The following is a 24,265-nucleotide window of genomic DNA, read 5'->3' on the forward strand; positions in this document are numbered from 1 at the left end:
GGAAGGCGAAAAACCTCCAGGGCCTCTGCCAATCTACCCTGGAGGAAAATTCCTTCCCGACCCCAAATATGGCGATCAGTAGAACCCCGAGCATGCAGGCAAGATTCTCCAGCCAGACCCTCATTGGCCATTGATACTATTGACCAGCGATGGCACGCTGATGATTTGACTAAAATCACGTTATCCCGTTAAACCATTCCCTCCATAAACTTATCTAGCTTAATCTTAAAGCCAGACTGGTCCTTCGCCCCCACCGTTTCCCTCGGAAGGCTGTTCCAAAATTTCACCCCTCTGATGGTTAGAAACCTTCGTCTAATTTCAAGCCTATTTCACACAGCTTTGCTGATCCCATAAAATTCCCTCCTTATTTCTGCTGGAATATTTAGTCTACTACCTTCCCCACTGTACAAATTAACAAGTTGCCTGTACATAAGCAGGTGCCCTCCCATCACTGTCTCAGCCAATGTCCTACCTGAGCTGCATACCAGTGCTCCACGAACAGACATCTTTTCTCAGCAGGAGGTTGTTCAGCGTTACTGCATTGATCATGTAGAAGAGCTGCTTGAAGACTTGCTGAATAATCTCCGGGTCCAAGCCCTGGTCACACATGATGCTGTGAAACGTATTCAGTTGGCGAATGACTGCGTCTAAGCTGTAAGAGTTGTCACCATCTACCATGCTGGATGATCGGTTCCTGTAGCCCATTGGCTTCACGCCTGACAGACCCTGGATACTCTCATTTTCCAACATTGCAGACACTGGGGGGAAAATTTCAGAAAGGAATGGGGACAAGGCCTACATTTCCCTATAAGTCACCAGGAATGATTTGTTAGATTACCTGTAATCTGTGGTTAATTTTATGTAGTTGCTAATATGCTGCATTCTACAAAACAAGACAATATTATGGCCTAACAGTATGAGGAAATGACTGGGATCCAGGAACTCTCAATTTCTAATCCCAGCTCTGCCACAGATTCCTTCTGTGGCCTGGGGAGAGTCATTAACATCTGTAAATGGGGATAACTAACTTACTGTACTTACCTCGGCGGCGTACTTCAGTTAGGAAGATTAATTAGTTAATAGCTATAAAGTAATTTGAAGGTGAAAAGTCCTATGTATTAATGTTAAGAAGAATTTACTTAACATACTGTGAAAATTACAAATACCTCTGCCCAGAGCTATAATAAACTCTCCTTTTAGTCCCAACCTGTAGCCTTAATCAAGTCTACATTTAAAGTGATTAAGTGGCTGGGAAAGAAGATGAAAAGAAATAAATCTGTATCCATTGGCTAAGTAATGATTAATGGAGGGATATGACACGTCTCTCCAAGGAGCAGAAGGCTGCACACGCTGAGATGGTACAGTCCGGTACAAGCAGGTATAGGTAGGAGGGGTGTAGTAACAGTTTTAGAAGAACATAGGAAATGTTTACACTAACAGTCTCCCAAGGGAAGTGGTGGAAACCTCATAGCTAGAGAATATATATTGTTGAAGGGAGAGTCCTTCGCTGGCAGAAAGATGGACAAAGTGACTGAGATTTTTGGTCCTACAGTTGCACACAAACTTCATATCCATGTCAGTGCCTGGAATGGAGGACTGGGATTAGAAACAATGTCATAGCTCCACTTCTTGGCACTACCAGCTCCCCAAAAGGAGGAGGAAGACAGACTATTCCATCACTGGGAAAAATCCCATTGACTTTCCCTTCAGTTCAAGCACTGTCTCATTCATGAACTTTATAAATAAAGCCACCAACCACAGTGGCCTTCTCCAGAGCACTAGGGATATATTTCTTAAACTGTTATCTGTTTTATGCCACCACATGCTTTCGTTTGGGTGAGAAGAAGTGTTGCTAACACAGAGCAAAGGTCTCATATACACTGTCACATAATATAAATACCCCAAACATACCTATCATGGGTTGCAACATGCCTTCTGCTATCTTAAAGAGCTGCTGATAGATCTGAATGGAGAGGTCACTTAAAACCTGCCGGTACTCCGTGAGGTCAAAATTCTTAAGACAGTGCTCATTCTGCTTAGCGGTATTTTGTGTCATAAAACCCTAAAAACAAAACAAAAAGAGAGACCAACCCGCCCCGTTCTGTTATTCCGCCTAATAACAGTCCACTGACATCACTGCATAAAGGCCTGTAAAAGTAAATGAAAGTGTAATGTTTCTAGAATGCTACCTATTGTAGATTTTGGTCTTAACAGTTGAAAAAAAGATCAAGACTCAAAAATCACCTACGATTATTCAACAGCTTATTCGTAAGTTATTTGAATTTTTTAAAATGAAATATCATTAAGTAATCAGCTTCATTTTAATTTCAGCAAGGGGAAAGGAATGCCAATTAATTAAAAGATAAAGCATGTTTCCCATTGAATTGAAAATGACTGTTTCAGTTCCCTATTAAACACTAGGCTACTCATTTGTTATATCATGAGCACATACTTATATAGAGCCACCAGGAGCCACATATTTTAATCTTCAAGTTAAAACTTCTTTGTAAGAACGGAAATATTTGCATGATAATAAAATATTTTGACCTCTTGGTTAACTTATGAATTATACACTAAAATACCTGATTTTTTGCAGGTGTCTCCCAAAGTTTTCAGCTCTGCTTTTAATAAACAACTTGAGAATTCCCCTGCAGAACTGGAATTAATTTGCAAACTGGACACCATCAAATTAGGCCTGAATAAAGACTGGGAGTAGATGGGTGATTACAAAACCTAATTTCCCCCATACTCATTTCCCCTACTGTTACTCACACCTTCTTGTCAACTGTTTGAAATGGGCCACTCTCATTACCACTACAAAAGTGATTTTTCCTCCCTTGATATCCTACTGTTAATTGAATTGTCTCATTAGACTGACCTCCCACTTGGTAAGGCAACTCCCATCTTTTCATGTGCTGTGTATTTATACCTGCTACTGTATTTTCCACTCCATGCATCTGATGAAGTGGGTTCTAGCCCACAAAAGCTTATGCCCAAATAAATTTGTTATTCTCTAAGGTGCCACAAGGACTCCTCGTTGTTTTTGTTAAATGCAGTACTGCTACAGAGACAGCAGAGGGCATACAGAAGCACAAACCACTGTTACTGATCAAGCCTTACCCATACTATTCCTTTCATACTATATACAAATTATTGGCTATACAGTGTCTCCCACATTAGAATCTACAGAAACTTGACAGATAATTTGATTCCAAGGAAATATTGGGCCTAAACAAATATACTTGCCTGTATCCTTTGAAGCGTGACGGCTGGCTATGTTTAACACAAATCGAGAGTGAATTAGAAGGAAACTACACAAGCATCTCTATGTTCCAAATTTTGGTACCATACTATATGGCTGTACCTAAAGTAGTGTCAACATCCCAGTGGACAGGTACCATATAAATATTTTTTATATTACCAGAACTGCGATAATCTGATTTGAACACAGATTATCAAAGTTGATTGACACTAAACTGAACAGGTGTGAAAACTGTGAAACTGTATCAAGAAGACTGGTATAAGAGATTACCTCCTCCCTGAAGAAACTTTACATTATGATTAATAGTTTTTGAAATCTCATGCACCTCAGAAGTTCAGAAAATTGAGCACAATTTAAGAAAAAGCAATAACTTTAAGAAAAAAAATGTAAACCCATTTTTTCTCTTTAAAAATCATCTTAATGAAGGGCCCAATCCTGCAAACTGACTGCATTGAAGTCAAGGGGAGGGCTGTCAGTATTGGACCCAAGAGAAGATTTTTTCAATCACAGAACAGCTAATTGTGTGTTTGACCTTTGAACATTGCTAGAACTAGAGGGAAAAGTTTTAAACTAAGGGACTGATATTCTACTGCAACAAGTTTTACACCAGTATTCCTCTATGAATTTCACAGGAGCCACTCCTGAGTGACACCAGAGTCAGTGAGCAGAGACTTGGGCCCTTGTTGTAAGAATCTCTCAAAGCTTTTTACCATTTCAGCACGATTATTGATAGTTTAACATCCTAGTTTGACCCCAGGTATGGGGTGCCTGGAGATGAGCACTTAAGTGGAATGAACAAGAGATTTCAAAACGGGGTGAACGTTTTTCTGAAGCTCTGTTCTTTACATAAATGTCTCACCGTATCCCCGCTGTACTGCTTTAGACAATGTAAGAGGCGACAGGTGTTAGCCAACCAAAATGACGTCATCTGAAAGTCATCATTGTGTTTCTGTGAAGAGCAAAATTAACACGTGAGATTCCTCTTTGGCATATGAAGCTGGTCTATTCGGACAAGGTGGTTGTCCTAATAGTAGAACTATAACCCTGTGTACAACACATGCAATGAATGGCATGCTATTTTCATTCCTGCATGAAATCTCTGTTACCGTCTGTTACCATGGCTGCTACACTGCTCTAATTAAGAGCAGAATTTAGTAACTCCAGAGTAATTCCATTTGAGTCACTGAAGTTGCTCTGAATTTGCAACAGTGCAGCACAAAGCAGAACATGGCCCATATAGTAAAATTAGCTAATCAAATCACATGCTTCAAGGCATAAACAAATCACCTGCATGGATTAGGAAGGATTCTCCACCAACACGTATGACACTGTTCATTTGGTTAGATGCATTGTGTTAGTTTGTTTTGCCATTCTCTGAAGCATGAGATATAGGCCACTGACAGAAACAGGACACTGGATTTGATGGTCTAATAGCTATGTGAGACATCAAGAGATGTGGCATTGAGCATAAGTTTAACCTGTATTGCTACTGTATTATATTTGACGTGCCCTAGGGCCTCACTCTGAGTGCGGAGCATTCTGTTTAACAAAGAGCTTCCTTAACCTGCAAAAGCTGAGAGGCACCACTATGTGGCCTAGTGGATTGAACATGTGCACAGTCACCAATAATTTTAAATTCCAATCCTACTTTGACAACGCACTCGCTGCCGTCAGGCAAATCACAACCTCTTGGTGCCTCTGTTTTCCCATGTACAAAATGGATATAAACCCACCTCCCTTATGAGGCAGGCGAAATAGCAATTCATGTTAGTACAGCAATTTGGAAATGAAAAGCACGACAGAAGTACTCAGTATAATTCATAATTCCATTTTTGTAGTTCTTTACTGTAGTGCAGCTAAACCCCGGAAGATTCTTTGGCTAAGAACTGAACGTTAATTAGGATGAGATGGCCCTGCTTGTTCTGGAACTTTAATGATTCATCCCACTGCAGAAATTTCATGTTTTGTCTTTGTTTGAAATGAAGCAGGGCCTAGTTGAAAGAGATTGGGAGAAATGGTTATAAATCAGAGTCTATTTTGGGCTGGAGTATCGTGGACATTAAAGCGATATGTGACCAGCACATTAGGTTATAGCACAGGTACATAAAAGAGCCAGCCTCCCCTGTTCTCAATTCAAGTGATTTAAGAAGCAAAAGCCAGAAGGGAAGTAAAACAATGAGTTAGCAGGTCAGGAAGCCAAAAGAGAGACTAGTGGCAAAATGAGTTGTGTTCTATGGATGGTTCACTCACTGAGCATCTCTCCTATCTGTAGAAAAGTAATTTACATCTAAGGGCTGGTCTACACTGGGGTGGGGGAGGGGTCGAGGTAAGGTACGCAACTTCAGCTACGGGAATAGCGTAGCTGAAGTCGACGTATCTTATTTCGACTTACCTCCTGTTCTCACGGCGCGGGATCGACGGCCGCGGCTCCCTCGTTGACTCCACTACTGCCACTCACCCTGGTGGAGTTCCAGAGTCGATGGGAGCGCGTTCGGGGATCGATATATCGCGTCTAGACGAGACGTGATATATCGATCCCCAATAGATCGATCGCTACCCGCCTATCCGGCGGGTAGTCTGGATGTACCCTAACTCTTCGATGATTTTTAAAACCCACATGTACTGGGACAGTTTTATTATCTATATTTAGTTGACTTTAAAAGAAAATCCCAGAGTAAAACAAACAGCAATAATAAATGGTAATATTATCATGTCAATATTATACTCGGGGCATGAGTTTGTTGAATATTTGCATGATTGCCATCTGAATCTATAAAATGAGACATCTTTAGGTACATATTTCAACCTCAGAACTAGAGCGTTACATCACATGCAGCCTCAGAGCTCATTTTAATACAAAGAAGACATACCTTTAATACTTTCTTAATGCCGTTTATGGTGGAGGTGAGTAAGGAGTGCACTTTCTGGTCGTCATTGATGTAATCTGCATGCCTGATGCACATGTAGAGGATGTAAGCAGGAAGACATGGAACTGTGGCAGAAACTGTCTGCGGTTTGAGATCTAGAAGTGGAACAAAACAAAAGGGAGTCTTCTTACAACCTAACTTTTGTTAGCTGAGCAGGAGAATCAGAAACAGTAGAGATGTGTGGAAACCAACATCTCACATATCTGGGAAAGATCAGTTCTGAACGTTGCAACTTAAGCTCATCTCTGAGAAATTCCTGAACTTCTTGAAAATGTTTCATACAAGCTGCCCCGCTATCGTGTACAGAAACCACTCCAGAAATACTATCTACTAAATCTACTCTTCATCAACATGCTGAATCAGGATAGCGCATAGTGGAATTTACTAAATATTTAATGTGAAAGCAGGGATTGCCCAAAGAGGAGAAACTTTAAAAGTTACTGCTGTGATCTGGTACCATTCTTCATTTACTTTTTGTAGCGTTTCATTATACGTGGGTGTGATAACAGAAATCATAAACACTAATGCGTAGTGAGGCAAGTGTGACAAAAACCTGAGTATTGGATGGTGGAGCATGTGCCAGCAGTGGCTCCAACCAAAGCCTTCAGCATAAGTAGCGCTCAAGAAGCTGCATATTGCAGAGACCTCAGAATGGCTTAGATGACAAAATGTTTCTGTTCCACAGGCCTACAAGAGGCTGAAGGTCTGTATTGTAATATCCCTTTTCCATGTGTCAACCCATCATGGTGTAAGGTTGACAATTATTGCCCACTTAAGGAATTACAGCTTCATTTTAGCATTTTCAATGCATTGTCATCCTTGAGTAAGAATTAGATCTAAGGACAACAAAAGAATGAGACAAATTGGAGGTGAATTTGTCACTGGTATAACTCCATTGAAGTCAATGAATTTCCTATGACGGCATGAATTCTGTCCATATCGTTTTAGAACACTAAACAGCACTGAATTGAAAGCACACTACTAAGTGGGAAGGGAAAACACGAGGATGGCTGCTTATATGAGAGAGTTGGATAAAGGAGGTTCTTGATCTGACCAAAGCACTGACTACTCTTGTTTTTCATTCTCTCTTTCGGGGCTCAATGCTGCAAGGTTCTGAGCATCTCGCGCAGGGGCCTCTGGACACTCACAGTTCTAAGCAAACACACATGGTGCTGGGCTTCACCTAGAAATAGTTCCAGATTTCTGGGCCAGGGGAATCTGAAGTCATGTGTCACAGATGCTGGTTACTATTTGTTGGAAGACGATCAGAAGTGTGGCTAATTACCAGTCCCTCAGGGGTTTGCTGGGCAGTTTGAAGGGATTATTCCCAACACTGAAATCAACATGATTTTAAAAAACAAAAACAAAAACCCTCCAAAACCCTTTGTTTTTATAAAATTCTTGAAACAGTTTGAGAGATTTCCCTTGGCACTGTTGGTGCCACCCGTTCTCAAACATAATGGAACTCTTCACAAGTGAGGAGCAGCATTTATGTGTCGCCAAACCCATTTCTAGTATGCTACTATTTACATGGTACCAAAAGTGTGCTAGATGTGTGAAGATATGGGGCACAGCACTGAAGAGGTTCAAACAGGGGCTACCAACTCCAGGACACCAGATTTACTTCACTGATTTGGAGAAAAAAAATCCTCTCTTCTGGAACAATCACTTTTCCTTGAGTCTGTATTATCCTCTAATTTTTGGATTCATAAAATGAAAGTCACAGGTTCCCTTTACAAATTATATTGCGAAGCTTCAAATTTGTAAATTCAAAGTGGGAGGAACCTCCATCCTTATCCTTACCCTCCCCCTGCTTACAAGGACATGCATACATAAGATACCAACATAAAACAGAAGCTATTAATATAGAATATAAACCCAAGCGAGGACTCAAGGTTGGTTTATTTACTGCTTACCCTGTGCTATATCTGTGCACATCAGAAATAACTGTGCTCATTTACTCTAACAAACTACTAAATGAATGAAACATTCCAGCACTTGCTTTTCAGGAATGATTGGAGAATCAGGTACAGAACCCCATTGCTATTAACCTGAAAACAAATTTTTAAGTCTGAAAAAAGAAAGTTATAATCAGTAAAACACACGTTCCGTTCTTTTCTTTGTAATTATGGACTTCAGACAATTTAATCTAAGGGAAAAAAAGTCAAAGCTAGATGAGAATTTATGCCCTATTCAATAAAGCACTTAAACCCGGGTTTAAATCCATTCTTATTCTGCAAAGCACTTAAGCACATTTTTAAATAGTTTGCTGAATCAAGGTCTTAGCTAGGTAGCTGAGTACCACATGCCTTTAATATGCTCAATTTAGAGAGGTTTTACAAATATCAAGCTATGTTATACCTTGAAATAAAGCAAACAAACTCATTCAAATGGTTAAATACACACACACACACACACTATATATATATATATATAGATATCTATAATCTATCTATCTCCTGGAGTGATACAAAAATAAATTGGGTTAGTATTTCATATTTTAATGGTTTAGAAGGAAACGGGAGAGGGAAATGGAAAGAGAGGCAAATAAGGTCCTAACCTGTAATGAGGTTTCGGATGAGAAGTGGCTCATCTTCCTTGTAATATTCCAACATTCCCTGGAAATCTTTTTCCTTCCGTTGGACAGTGACCTGCCTGGTAAGCTCATGTCGCTTCCTCTCTGTCTGTGCTGCAGCTTGGGTCGCTGTGACGAGAAAGAGACAACTTTGAAGACGGCTGAATGAATCACCGAGCACGGTACTTCCATGATAACTATGCATTACAGGTCTGATCCAAAGTCTGTTGAAGTCCTTTGTGTCTTTCCTTTGACTTTAACGGCCTTTGGATCACCCCTGTGTGAATGTGTGACATGAGTTTGTTATAATATTAGCTGCTTTAGATAGACAGATAAAGGACCAGAACCATAACTTGAACTCCTCATTCGGGCAGAACTCTGACAAAGTAAAGGGTACAAGATAAGGCCTAAAAACCTACAAACATTAGTTCCTTTAATAAATGTAAGATTCACTGGACAATATTCAGAAGATGGTGACCTTACTGGAATCTTATGAACGTATTACTAACACTAACAAAAGCCAGGCTTTGGGAAAATATGCGTAAGCAACATATCTTGTCGCAGAATGCACAGCAAAATTAAAAACTACCGTGTCACGCTGCTGAGGATTGTACCTACATACAATTTTAATCAAATGGAAAATTATGAAGGACTAATGCAAGTAATGGTAAATGTCAGTCGGATGCATGTAAATTACAGTGACAAAAGCCATCTGCACCAGCTGTGCTACTGTGAAATTCCCTGTTTATTCAGCTTAATTTCACTTCATGTCTAGTTTTCTGAAATCAATTCATAAAATCAGAGCACCATAGTTTATCACTGTATCCAGTGAGGAAGAGAAATAGTTTCTATGCCATATAGATCTCTTGTCTCCATATTATTTTCTCAAACTTGGGGCATTTTCCAGCAACCTTTCTAAATATCTTTAATCCCCGTATTAGTCACAGAACAGAATTACTTAAGAGTAGGTGGAGTTTCCTTTTGAAACACTACGTCAGCCACAATATACACTGCATTAAAAGAGCAAGGGCCACTTAGAGTCATTAAAAGGACCGTTTCAAATCCCACAGCATGTACCAAATATGTCAGGTAAATGCCTTCTAGTAAGAGCTGGACATCCATTCTCGCCTCAATTCTGTGGATGATTTATCAGGTTTAAGATGATCCACATCAACAAATCCAGGATCTTTGGAAGAGGTTGACGATACAGGGACTGACAACGTCCACTGAAGACAATTGAAAGATTTCAGCATAATTTGGGAAATAACTTCCCAGTTATCTCCACCCTTTGGTTTAGGACTATACATTGAGGATGGATGAGGTGACTGACTGAAGTTTTTTTTATCATAACGGTAACTGAGACTAAGGTTCAAAAGTGCCCTAAGCATGGCTTGGGGTGGGGTGAGGGAGGTTAAAAACGTGGGACCCAATTCTGTTCTTTCACACCAGGCCAGATCTCAGTCCATTGAACTCAATGACTTCACCCATACAGTAAGGTGGAATGACACAGAATTTGGCCATTAGAGCTGAAGCAGAAGTTCTTGTGCACATCCATCTGAAGAGCAATGCATACATTTCACCTGTGTCCAGCTGTTCCACTATAGAAAGCTGCTGGGCTCATCCCCTGCCCAGAGTATCGTACCAAAATAGAATACAGAAGAATTACAATTGGAGAGGTCACAGAGACTCACTGGGCAACAGAGAGCTTTGTGGCAGCTGCAGAACAGAGTCTCCATTTGTTATGCCTATTATACGCACGCCAAGAAGTTTGACTCCTCCCTCTTGCTCTGAAGCTAGGCCTCCTCCATGAAGAATGAAGCTTTGAGAAAGAAAACCTATACGATGACCTGCATTGAACTCCTAAATTACTTGGAGAAGAAACTGGTGACTAGTCTGTAGGATGACAAAGAAAAAAGATGAGGAATATCTGACAAAAGTGTTAACTTTTAATTACATTTAGTAAAGACAGACATAATTCTGAACGAGATCAAAGAAGAAAGACCCTAAAAAAAGTCTATGATGATGGCTCTACGCAAATACTTTTGTGACGGTCATAGCACTAACTCCAAATCCCAAATGTTGCTATGGAATATGGGGGCTGGTATCTGGTCCTGAATGCCTGCATGCCTTTCCTATGTATGTACCCTGCATACATAGGAAAGAATGTCATTGAAACACGTAGGTGAATGGGCAGTGTAATAGTAATGAAGAAAGTGCCTTAAGACTACTGAACAAAGGTCCCAAAGAAGGAGCTGGGGGACGAATAGGAAGCAAACTCATTGTTAGACATTTGAAATATGGAAGATGAACTACAGAAGAGGATGGTGCTATTTCCTAGTTATGCTTCAATACTATAGAAAACCTGCATACAAATAAGAGGATAATCCAAGAAAACCCATCCTGAAAGGTGAAAGAAGGATGGCCAAGGAAACCTAAGCTACATGTAATGTCTTGTCTAGATGAACACCTAGTGTGTGGAGCATAACTCTACCGTGCACCAGCAAGCTGTGCACTAACTGTCCGTGTGGACCCTCCTACTGCACACTATAAATTCCCTAGTGTTCTTTGACATACTCCCGCTTCAAAGTAGAGTATGTCACAGCACACTAGGGAACTTTCGGTGGGCAGCAGCAAGGTCCACATGGACAGTTAGTGTACAGCACACTGTAGATTTACACCACAGTTTGCTGCACACTCACTGTTCATCTAGACAAGCCCCTAGAGTGCTATAGGGGAAGAATAAGGATTAAATGGATAGACCACCCTAGGGGGTTCTTGAGGCCTAAAGAAATGCACCTCCAGGTGCATGTTTAAAAAGTCCAGTATAACAGCAGCAATGTGATGGGTTGTGATCTTTAAACTCCTTGTTCCATAGTCTCTAGGGCTGCAAGTTCAATGGGTCAGGAATCCTCAGGAGAAAAAAAAGAATAAGGGCATCAGGATGAAGGGATTCAACCTGCTAGACGCATTTTAGAAGCTTGTGGAGGCCTGGAGAGCTCTTCTCTCTCTCAGATGAGGCAAGGGGTCTAACTGTTATACAACCAATAGGCCTAAATTGACATTTCTTCGGACATGAGCATTCAGGGCATTACTGTGACCTGGCATACACTGGAGAAGAGAAAAGGACCCAAATCAAGGCCAGGTCCTAAGATTTCCTTATTTCCAACAAAGTCACTTGTTTTGCCTGGCTCTGTTAAAGTCACTAGAGTTACACCAGGGATGAATCTGTCCCCAAGACAATTTAAAAAAAGGAGACATACCAAATGCTCAAGCGACAAATGTTCAGAACTTGGAATCTGAGATATGTCCAAAAACGCGTAGGTGCAAGACAAGTAAGTGCTCACTTAAAACGGGTACTAGTGAAAACAAGCTTTGATTGCCTCAAGCAGCTATCCATTTTGCAGGTGCATGTTTTACATTCGAGCACAACGAAGGTGCCAAGTTATGATTATATGACAATGAGGGTAACACCTCCAAGAAAACAGACCACAACACACTGAATGCAGGAACGTCAAGGCCCAGATACCGTTAGGAACAGTGAAGTGAGAGTCATGCACATTGTTTCTATAGGAGAGAACTGACAGGCATGTATTGGAAGTGGGAGGAAAAGCTTCTGAGAATGACGTGCAGTGATCCTTAGGGGTGTCCATGGGACACCTACAGGGCCGGCGCTTCCATTTAGGCAACCTAGGCGGTCGCCTAGGGCACCAGGATTTGGGGGGGGGGCGGCAATTCGGTGGCGGGGGGATCCTTCCGCGCTCTGGGTCTTCGGTGGCAATTCTGCAGCGGGTCCTTCACTCGCTCCGGGACCCGCCGCTGAAGTGCCCCGAAGACCAGGAGCGCGGAAGGACCCCCCCCACTGCAGAATTGCCAACGACGACCGGGAGCGCGGAAGGACCCCCACCTAGGGTGCCAAAAACCCTGGCGCTGCTCCTGGACACCTACATGCTTCTCTGTGGTGTTGGAGGTGGAGACATAAAGCCACAGAACAAAACCCAGAGACCTAGACTGAGCCTAGAGTAACAGAATTCCATTTCCCCAGAGAAGGTAACAAAACCAGAATTACCTTCAAAATCCTGGACCTTCTTCATGTAAATCTTTAGCTGTTTCTTCAGCTTCTTCTCATTCTTTTCTAGTTTTTCTAGTAACTCTTTGAGATCCTGAAAATTAGGAAAAAGGGTATTTAAAAAATTGCCCCACTGGCCGATCAGGACCCAGCCCTCTTGGATACAAAGACACTGAGAAGTACATATATGCTGTATTGAAGCATGTTAAAAGGTGTGTGCAAATGCAACACTCTGCAAAGCTTCCTGAAGAATAGCGGTTTACATCTCTCCATTGATAGATATTTGTACTATGATCTGGATCTCTGAAAATGTGCAGCACTTCAGGGTCAATTTCTACAGCAAAGATAAGAAAACATCTGCCTTTCAGACTTGTCATGTCCACTGCCACCTGCAGAATTCCTGTGGCCAGGAATCACCCAATCACCAGGGAGCTTGGAAGAACAGGGTCAGAATGGCACCTGTACACCCCTACCTGCAGAAAGCTTGTTTATTCCGAGGTACTGAAAAGTTTAAAAAATTAGCCCATCTATGCACATCCAATGATTAAAAAAAACGTATTGATTTGTCTTTGCAGAGGCCATTTCAGTCAGTGTCAGACCAATCAATCATGTAACCTGAGCTGCTTCTTTTCATGGAAAAGTAGAGAAAGCCTGCTGTCAAGTTTCTCCTGCACACCGGTGAGAGAGAGGGAGAAAATGGCAGCTTTCAAACAGTTTCCTACATGATGTTATTTTAAAGAACATCTTTCTTCTCTCCCTAGCAGCAACCTTCTGATCCAGAATTTATGGCGTGAGGCCCTGATGCTGTGAACTTCTGAGCTCCCTCAATTCCCAGTGAATCTAGTGGGATTGAGAATGCTCAGCCTCTTGCATGTTCAGGCCCTCAATGACTGCTTTTAAAAAAGTCTTTTAAAATAATATTGCCATGGTATTTAAAGCATGACTCTGCTCCAAACAGTGACTCCAAAAAACAGCAGGAGGGAGTCCCTGTTCATTGCCTTTCAGTGACTCCCATAAAAAAAACTACTCAGTTTACAAGTAGACAGATTATTTTTCCTAAGGCCTGGGCTACATACATTTTTTGTGCTGGTTTAATTATCTCAGGGTGTATGCAATTATTTTGGTTAAAAAAAGTCATACTGGTACAATCCCTAGTCTGGATGCAGTTTTATATCAGTAGAAAGGTGCTTTACAGCTGATTCTCCTTCCCATACAGGATTAGCTATAATGACATGCCGCACCTTTATACCGACATAATTGCATCTATACTAGTGAGGATGTAGTTTCAGCCGTACCAGTATGGTTAGAGCAGTACATCTTGTGTGTGTAGACAAGCCTGCAAACTCACCCTAGAACCTGAGACTCCCACCTCATGTACCACTGCCAGAAACAAAGCGTTTGCAGGCCAAATTAGGCCTTCACAGTTATTCATGTGCTGCCTCTCACACATATAACAGGTCAGAATTTCACCCTGCAACTGGAACTTGATCATAATTTTTTTTCTTTTTTGATGATTGGTGAGCGAGGCGAGAATCCAGTTCCCTCTCCTACAGTTGTGCTGACTCTGGTGGTAGCAGGAGTAAACAGTAGTAAAACTTATATTTGTCATTGAAATCAGCATATGGGATTGTGAACACCCACAGGGCACAGAAGTATTGAGTAAGGAGGTGCCTAGTCTCACTTCAGAGTAGATCTGCACTTCACGTGCTTTTTGGAAAAGAAACTCGTCTACATCTGATTCTTCTTCCTAACCTCCGTATAGGGAGTCAACACTACAAAATGAAGTCGACCTAAGTTACGTTGACATACAGCCACTGCAGTAATTACATTGCTTTTTTCATGTCCACACTATGCTCCTTGTGTTGGCGGTGCACGTCCTCCCCAGGAGCACTTGCACCGATTTAATTGTCAGGGTGGGGAATTGTGGGAAGGCTTCTGAAAGGCAGCAACATAGAATCATAGAATATCAGGGTTGGAAGGGACCTCAGGAGGTCATCTAGTCCAACCTCCTGCTCAAAGCAGGACCAATCCCCCAACAGATTTTTACCCCAGTTCCCTAAATGGTCCCCTCAAGGATTGAACTCACAACCCTGGGTTTAGCAGGCCAATGCTCAAACCACTGAGCTATCCCTTCCCTGCAATGCAATGATATAAGCAATGCAGTGCCTACACTGACGCTGCATCGACCTAGCTACATCACCCTAAGTGCTTCACTTCTCACAGTGGTGGAGTTATTAAGTTGGTGTAGCGGGCAAATCGTCAGGAGCGACATTTTAGTATAGACACTTACAGAGCTAAGTCCATGAAAGCTGCCTTACGTCAACCTAACTCTGTAGTGTAGACTGGGCCTTGGGCTTTGTTATTCTACATCCTATATCCCCATGATATACTGCTGGTCATCCCCTCCCTTTGATGGCTATGTAAAGAGTTAATCACCCACTAAATGACTGATAGGCTCATGGTGCTGGGTTAGGATGGGCTGTTTTGTTGTCAAGGCATAAGCATAAATGCTATATATTAATCATTTGGCTGGATGCTGCTCCCATTCAAGTCAATGGCATAAGTGCCACTGACTTCAATGGAACAGGATAAGGGCTAAGCTTTTCTCCTTTATCTCTAGGGTTTGCTGCTGCTACCGTCATTGCAGGCAAGAGATGCACCTCTGCCAAGGGATGAAAGTTGAACGCCTCACACAGCGAGCAAGAGATTTTTGTTTTGCTGTATGACATACTTTTCCCTAACACAGAGGATTAAGAATGAGTTAACAGTTGCCCCCCAAATTGGTCTCATGGGGTCTCCTCTCTGAATGACTGTTTAACATAAGCTGAAGAGGAAATCATTCTTTCATCTGTCTACATGTTCACATAAATAAGCCCAGGTCTCCCGTTCCTGACTCCTCCTGGAAGTATTATGCAGTAGGTAATGATTTATAGTTTATCACCTCAGGGCTTTACTTCCTGGCTGCCATTCATATGTAAATGATTCTGACTTGTCTGTTTGAACATGATAAAGTTCTCCAAACAGACTCTCTTGAGTGAGGCAGCAGCATCTACCCACCCACCTGGGCTCAGGAAATGCCAATGCTTATAAATAAGGCTACGCTTTTGGCACACAAATTTTTAATAAATTTCACAGCACAGGTGTGCAAAAGAATGAAAAGTCACAGAAAGGTCACCAAATAATGTAGTTTTTGCTACTTTACCATACAGAAGACTATTGGGGGTGCTGAAGGTGAGGCACTGTGGGGAAGAGAAGATTTGGCAAGCAAGCCCACCCTGCATTCACCCTGCAGCAGCAGGTCCTAACACATGGGACGGGACCCAATTCCCTGCTCTGGGTGTTGCACATGGAGATGCAGTGCCTCTCAGGTATGGCCCATCCACCCTTCCATAGATGGAGGGGCGGATGGGCCAAACCCAAATGGTGCTGTGACCCCGTGCACCAGGTCACCATGCCACTCAGTTTGGGGGCCTAATCAAATGTGTTTTTACAGCCATTTCCAAGATGTTACAGACTTTATTCAAATTCATGATTTCTGTGACAAAACCATAGCCCTACTTATAAATAACGTTAATAGATTCAGAGGTTTAAGGCCAGAATGGACAACTATGATCATCTAGTCTGATTTCCTGCATAAGACGGACCATAACATTTCAGCCATTATTCCTGCTAGTGGAGGGAGTTATTCTTCCCCACTATGTATATTAAAGCGCACCGGGCCAGACTGTGGCCTTAAACCATTTTGCTTATGTCCAGAGAATGGCACAATGTCACTGAGTATATCACAAAATATGATCTTTTACAGCATGCAGCATGAGTTCTCCTACTCACCATCCAACCCTTATAAACCAGTGGTTCAGTGTTCTACAGCAATTGCCCACTATGTTGTTGGAGCATCACTGGGAGTGCTTGGGACCACTAGTGCATATAGCTTATGTGAAGGCAGCTCTGCTGGCTGGCTGGCTGTGTTCATATACAAGGGTGGGTGTGATGGGAGTACTTCCCATCTCACCTCTATCAACCACTGATCTGTTTTTACAACATAGGTCATGAAGGACAGTGGTTTTACATGGTCTCTTACCAGATTTTCATTTGTGAGACGTGTGATTTCTTGCTGGATGCCAAATTCCACCTGGGCCTCTGGTGGTAGCTGTAGGGTCTGGAAAAATGCCTGCTGCTGTTTCTCCATCTCGTCTCTCAGGGTTTCCATCTGGGTTTTCAGCGTTTCCACCTCCTCTTCGTGCTCTCTCCTCTGATCCTGAAGCTGGGCTTCCAGGAGCCTGATAAGAGGAGAAGTGAAGGGACCATTATGATAGTCTATTCTGATCTTCTGTATTACACCGGCCAAAGTACCCCAGTAACTTCTGCATCAAGCCCATGACTTCTGTTTGAGCTCTAGCATATCTTTCAGAAAGACACCCAGTCGTGGTTTAGATTCAAGTGATGGGAAAAATGCTACGAAGATTCGTATAATTTTGTGGGGAGGGAGACAATTTGGTGCTATGGCCCTGGTCCACCACTCACTGAAGTTAACTGAAGGACTCCCATTCACTTGAGTGGGAACTGGATCAAGCTCTCAGTGTGCTATATGAAAGTTACACTTCTCCTACAAAGCAGCGGTAAGGGGTTTAGTTACTGTACATCCTTTGCTGAGAAACCCAAATATCTAAAGATACTTTAAAATAACTAGATAAAAAACAGCCAAGTATGAATTAGTGAAGACTTAAGCCTAGATTTAAACAACCACCAGTGATTTCAGGTGTTTCCATTTTTAGATGCCCAATCTGAAACATCTTAAAGCAGCTTGATTTTCAGACAGTGGATGCGAAGCAATTTCAGGAAATCAGGCTGCTTTAAGTTGGCTTCAGCTTTGCACCCAAACACTGAGATGCCCCAAACCACTAGTCACTTCTGAAAATGTAGGCTTAGCTTTATAACCCTTTGCAGTGGAAAATATCACACTGACTCAGATACGGCAGAAAGACTGCAAGAAGTTTCCATTTTCCATTTATTTTTTATTCTTTTCTAAGTCATCTTGAAGAATAACAAGTTAAATAAACCCCTTAGAAAGTGCATCAAAGGAAAATTGAAACTGTGGCTTGGGGGGGGGGTTCCTTTAATCACAAAAGGAGAAGAATTCCATGTGGATGCACAGCATGTAGTTCTGTGCAGCGATAAATTAAAGCACAAGCTGTACTTTCAGTAAAATGGACCGTATGAGCCATTTTTGCGCATTTCTCTCTCCTTTTCCTCCCACACACCTTCCTAATTCAAATGGAAGAACGATTCATCATGTAAAGGTTACTGCCCTCCTGAATGGGGCTGCACTGCTGGGTGTACTGATAAACAATGTTTGGCAAGTTAATTTATTTTTAAGGGTACCAATTATAGTGTACCAAATGGAAATCTCTCCCTTAGTGCTTTTAAGTATTCCAATAGGATCTAAACAAGATTACAAATGCTAGCATAGTGGTTGCAGCAAGACTGAATGGTTTGAACAAGAGACTGAAAGTTACTAAGTCCAAAGATTTAGCTCTGTCTCTGCCACTGATTTCCTGTGTGGTCTTCAGCAAGGTACTCAAGCACATGCATGAAGTCTGGCACATAAGTCATCCCACTAACGTCAAGAGAACTATGCTTGTGCTTAAATGTGGACACGTGCTTATGTACTTTGCTGAATCAGGGCCTTAATTAGGGTAGGTCAAAAAGGTTTTCTATCTAAATTGTGCTTCAACAGAAAACTTGGTTTTCAACAAGCCAAAGTTTTTTGTTTTTTTGTGTGTGTGCAAAATGTCTGCTTTCCATGGAAAATGTTGTCTTTTTGATTTTCAGCTGAAAACTTTTCAGTTGTTCTGTTCAGCGGAGTCCAACCTCCTCCCCATTTTCTGCATATATATGCACGCACGCACACACACACTTATATCTGTCAGATGGAGATAATAATTAACCTGACCTCAATGACATATTGTCAGAGGTTAATATTGTGTTGGGCTTGGAAGGTGCAAAACCTTCCACTATGCAGAAAAGTACAAGTATTTTCATGATACAGTTTCATATGGGATCAGGTTAGATCTGAACCAAACACACAGACAAATATGGTCCTCTTGTAACTGCTGTTCTGAAGAATGTAGGCAGCCAATCATCCCCGTCATATTTTTCATATTATTCTCGAAAGAGCTGTTGCCCACCCTCTGATTGCTTTAAAATTGACACTACATTTTAATAAATATTACTACTACTTTCCCCCGATAGTGCTTTTCATCAGATCATTGCACTTTACAAACACTGATGGAGAGGCTCACAGCACCTCTCTGTGAGGCAGATAAGTATTATCATCCTTGTATTACAGAAGGATAAAGTGAGATGCTAGAAAGATTAGCATGTAATTATCAGAAGTTCTGAGCACTCCAAATAGTATCAGAATTGGGAATAGGCTACTGGGAATTGGGACTCCTAGATTCTACTTTAACCATTATTCATCCTCCTAAAAGGTGATTAGTTTGGAGAAGTTATTACAGATGCACTGTCCTTGCACAGGGGACACTGAAATTGCAGGAATCACCTACAGTGTTTCCCTCTGATATATTCATCCACAAAACAGGAGTGCATTGGAATGAGTGTCGGAGGTAGTAATAATTCTCCTTCTGGCACACTTCTAGACATTGGATTAAGTGGAAAAGGAGTAATCCAGGTGAATTTGAGCATGCAAAGAGGACAAAGAAAACTACATTTAAAAGGGACTTAGCATCCTTTCTTACACATTCATGAACAGAGCACTTTAATACACTTTTACATAAGGAGACGTGCAGTCAGAGCTAAAGGGACTATAATTGTGACACTTGGGGCGAAACCCTGACTCCACTGAATTCAGTGGAAGTTATGCAATTGACTTCAGTGGAGCCAGGAGTTCGTTCATAAAATACCATTGTTCCTCCCCACCAAATATAAGTATCTCTAAAGCACATTCAGCCTAATCCAAAAAGGTGCTGAGCACTTGCAGTACCCACAGATAGGGTAAGGTTTCCCAGCACCTCTGGGAATCAGGTTCATGGACACAGTTTTAGTGTGGGACACAGTGATACATGCTTGCAGTAATGCTGCCGAACTGCATCCCAACCCAAACTTGAGTTGGTTGCTGTATTCCTAGAGACGGGCATGAGTGCCAAGGTTTGGCTCAGGACCACAATTTCCCAAAACCTTAGAAAGGTTCCATCTCCCCCTCAAAGTTATGGTGGTTCAGCTTGGGTTAGCCCCATCTCCAATTCCTATTGTAAAGGACAGCGAGGCAGAGAGAGTACATATAAGCATATGGAAGAGGTGGGGAAAAGAGGAAGAAGAAAAAAGCATTTGACCTGGCAACTTGCTTTAGACCCTGATAGGCCAAGCCGAGCTCTCCATCTTCATTGAGATAGCCCCAGTCCTCAGTCTTGCTAGAAATAAAGGGCAGAGAAAAGGGAAACAAGAGGACAGGAAAGAAAGGCAAAAGGTCAATTGCAAGAGAATGGGGGAAAGTAAGGAGTCCCCATTACACTCAGGCAAACTCTTTTAAAAAAAGAATAAGACTGTCATTAAGCTCTCTCTCTCCTTTGGCATCACTACTAAACTGTACATTGAGAGCCCGTCTGTATTCCTTGGTCAGAATCCTCTTCCTACCCCTGTACTATCACAGTCAAGTGGTTGTGCCCCCTTCCATGGTAATACAATAGTCACCGTCAGACTCTGCACTCCTCCACCCCCAGCATGGGTGGAGCCACTGTTGCCAGCTCACATAATTTTATGATGTCTTGTGTGATATTTGCTGTTTTACTTCCAGACCCAGCTTCTGGAGAATCTTAGCTTTCATGTTTGTAAGTGGTTAGCCTACATGGAGAAAAGCTGGGAAGTTTGAGACAAATGAACTCAAAAGGCTCAAAAACCAGAAGGCAAATTAAAAGAAGCCAACATTTACTATCTATTAAAATCTCATGATGTGGGGGGTGGGCATAACTCATCATTTTTAATGTTTGGGGTTGGCAACACTGGACTCTCAAGGTGATTGACTGAGGTAAGTAAGCAATATCATCCCTTTTCATGCAGAAAAGTGAAGCGACTTGCCCAAGATCACAAATGGAGTCAGAGGGAGAACCAGGAGTAAAACCAAAGTCTTCTGACTCCCAAACCTGCACTCAAGCCACTAAACAGTGTTGCCTGTCATGGTAGCAAACTGTGACGTTGCCAACACTGGCTTGTGACAGTCAATGTACAACTCAGACAGGTGGGAGCTGTAAAAAAGGATAATCTACTGTCACACAAGCATCATCGTAATGGAGAAGAGTGTGGTAGTTTGCCAAATCCTACATATTTCTAATTTGGTTGAGTGAGGCCGTCACTCTCTATGGCAAAGATTTTGTGGATTCCTTTTCCTGGTGGACATGGATATTATCGATCTGGAGGCAAAAGGGGAGGATAAACAGCAGAATTAAAGAGTTAGGAAAGACAGAAGGAGGACAAAGATAAAGAGCACAAGTATTGCTGTCCAGCTGAGCCACTGCACGCTGCTCCTTCAGTCAGTGGCCATGCCCCATACACGGAAGCCTAAAGGGACAATACTATGCCCAGCAGTCCTGACTGAGGATGCGGGGAAGGAAGGTCATTTGTGTTCATAGCAAAAGTCCCGGGAAGAAAAGGGAAAAAACAATGGAAGGTAAAAACAATCCAAAGAAAGTACTCAGCGGTGGTCTATTGCTAGCCCTCATTATAGCTTGGATTTTAGTAAGGCTTTTGACACTGTTTCACATGACATGCTCACAAGTGAAGTGTGGCTTAGGAGAAGGGCAAGCAAGAAAGTACCTATCTTTAAAAAGAGTACCCTGGGAATTACAGGCCAGTCAGCCTAACTTTGATACCTGGAAACATACTGGAACAAATGATTAAACAATCAATTCATAAGCACGTAGAGGATAATAAGGAATTTTCTTCACTGAGAGGGTTACTGGCCTAGTGAATAGTGGGGAAGCAGTAGACATGATATATCTTGATTTTAATAAGCCTTTTGACATAGTTCCACATGACACTCTAATAAGCAAAGAGGGAAATATGGTCTAGATGAAATTACTATAAGGTGGGTCCACAACTGGGTAAAAACTGTACTCAGTAGTTATCAATAGTTTGCTGTCCAACTGGGAAGGCATATCTAGTGAGGTCCCACAAGGGTCAGTCATGGGTCTGATACTAGTCAATATTTTCCTTAAAATCTTGGATAATGGAGTGGAAAGTATGCTTATACAATTTGCAGATGGCTCCAAGATGGGAGGGGTTGCAAGCACTTTGGAGGACAGGATTAGAATTAAAAAGGACCTTGACAAATGGGAGAATTGCTCTGAATTCCACATGATGAAATTCAATGAAGACAAATGCAAAGTATTTCTCTCAGGAAGGAAATATCAAATGCACAACTACATTTGTACTGCTGAAAAGGATCCAGGGGTTACAGTGGATGATAAATTGAATATAAGTCAACAGTGTGATGCAGCTGCGAAAAAGGCTAATATCTTCCTAGGGTGTATTAACAGGAGTGTCATATGTAACATATGGGAGGTAACTGCCCCACTCAAGTTGGCACTGGTAAGCCTCAGCTGGAGTATTGTATCCAGTTTTGGGCACCACACAGTTTAGAAAAGATGTGGACAAATGGGACAGTCCAAAGGAGAGCCACAAAAATGAAAAAAAGGTTTAGACTGTCCTATCAGGAAAAGTTAAAAAAACCTGGGGATATATAGTCTTGAAAAAAAGAAGACTGAGAAAGAACCTGCTAACAGTCTTTAAATATGTCCAGGGTTGTCACAAAGAGGCTGGTGATCAATTGTTCTGCACGTCCACTGAAGGTAGGACAAGAAATAATGGGCTTATTGGCAGAAACGGAGAATTTAGGGTAGGTATTAGGAAAAACTTTCTAACTATAAGGGTAGTTAAGATCTGGAACAGGTTTCCAAGGGAGGTTATGGAATTCCCATCGCTGGAGGTTTTTAAGAAGAGGTTGGACCAACACCTGTCAAGGATGGTCTAGGTTTATTTGGTCCTGCCTCAGTGTAGGGGGCTGGACTTGATGACTTCTCAAGCTCCCTTCCAGGCCTACATTTCTATGATTCACTAGTGTGGCAGGGGGGGTATGCATTCATACATATTCACTCACTGTCTTCTGGTACAGGCATATTAGTTACAGTTTTCTTTGGCCCTGTGGTCTTGATTTTTCCCTCTAACTCAGGCCTGTTTTACAGCGGTGTAACTATTAACTTCAGTGGAGTTACTTTTGATGTACACCACTATAAGATTTTGATCCTCTTCCCACTGGAGTCTGGCCAATTACTTCAATGGAGGGGTTGGGCCTTTTGAGGGGTAAGAATCAGGTTTGTGTTTCAGCAAAGAATCAGGTTTGCGTATCAGTTGGTTCATGCTGGCAAACAACAGCAATGGAAAATGCTCAAGACACTGGTTGTTCAGTTTTCTCTGTACATTCTGGCTCAGCTGCATTTTAGTTACTTTACTAATATTGGTCTAAACCCCATTTCAATGCAAGAGGCTCAGCTGGCAGGGGAACAACAATCATGATGGATCAGAGCATTGAAAAAAAAATCTAGCCTCTTTGGTGCAGCCAGAATCAAAGAAACTTACTACTACTGTACTATCTTATGCTTTTGAGCCGTATACTCAGCGGGAGTAAATCAACATAGCTGCATTGAGATGAATGGAGCTCTGCTGACTTACTTTAAGCAGGTGATCTGGCCCTCTGAATTTGAGAACCTAGTCAGTTTCACTTTACTCCTCTTCCCCGCTCCTGGCAGTGAAGCTGAAGGGGATCTCAAAATCTAAAGCAATATTTCCCACAACTTGAAATCTTTACTCTAGTCAGTTTCATTTTGCTGTCAGCCAGACATAGACAAAAGTGAAGAGAGAGGACCCCAAGAAAAGGAAGAAAAGCCAAAAAAGCAAGGGGAACAACCATCATAATGAGAAAACGCAATAGAGATCAAGGGGTAGGCGAGCAGAGAAAGTGGAGAGGAAATGGCTTTGAAAGCACAGTGCAGATATGACCCAGCTCTCAGGTTTGTTACACATCCACATCAATTCCTCTATTGGCAAAGCAGCATGAATGGTTTCAGATACATCATTCCCACTAAAAAGCAACAGAGGGTCCTGTGGCACCTTTGAGACTAACAGAAGTATTGGGAGCATAAGCTTTCGTGGGTAAGAACCTCACTTCTTCAGATGCAAGTAATGGAAATCTCTAGAGGCAGGTATATATCAGTGTGGAGATAACGAGGTTAGTTCAATCAGGGAGGGTGAGGTGCTCTGCTAGCAGTTGAGGTGTGAACACCAAGGGAGGAGAAACTGTTTCTGTAGTTGGATAGCCATTCACAGTCTTTGTTTAATCCTGATCTGATGGTGTCAAATTTGCA

The 24,265-nt window shown here is 41.9% G+C and overlaps 1 protein-coding gene across 1 annotated transcript in view; it reads right to left on the reverse strand.

Annotated features, from left to right (window-relative positions):
- The window catches only part of MYO5B (myosin VB), a 395,508-nt gene that overhangs the window by 13,098 nt on the left and 358,145 nt on the right, over positions 1–24,265 (reverse strand). The window contains exons 27-34 of the mRNA XM_034774043.1: positions 20,183–20,354; positions 16,912–17,110; positions 12,831–12,924; positions 8,750–8,893; positions 6,133–6,284; positions 4,122–4,211; positions 1,912–2,062; positions 473–758 (exon numbers count right to left, since the gene is read on the reverse strand). Of these exons, the coding sequence (XP_034629934.1) occupies positions 473–758; positions 1,912–2,062; positions 4,122–4,211; positions 6,133–6,284; positions 8,750–8,893; positions 12,831–12,924; positions 16,912–17,110; positions 20,183–20,354 (1,288 nt within the window). The remainder of the gene's footprint in view (positions 1–472; positions 759–1,911; positions 2,063–4,121; positions 4,212–6,132; positions 6,285–8,749; positions 8,894–12,830; positions 12,925–16,911; positions 17,111–20,182; positions 20,355–24,265) is intronic.

Source organism: Trachemys scripta, chromosome 6 (genome assembly GCF_013100865.1).
Source record: "Trachemys scripta elegans isolate TJP31775 chromosome 6, CAS_Tse_1.0, whole genome shotgun sequence".
NCBI classification, from domain to species: domain Eukaryota; kingdom Metazoa; phylum Chordata; order Testudines; family Emydidae; genus Trachemys; species Trachemys scripta.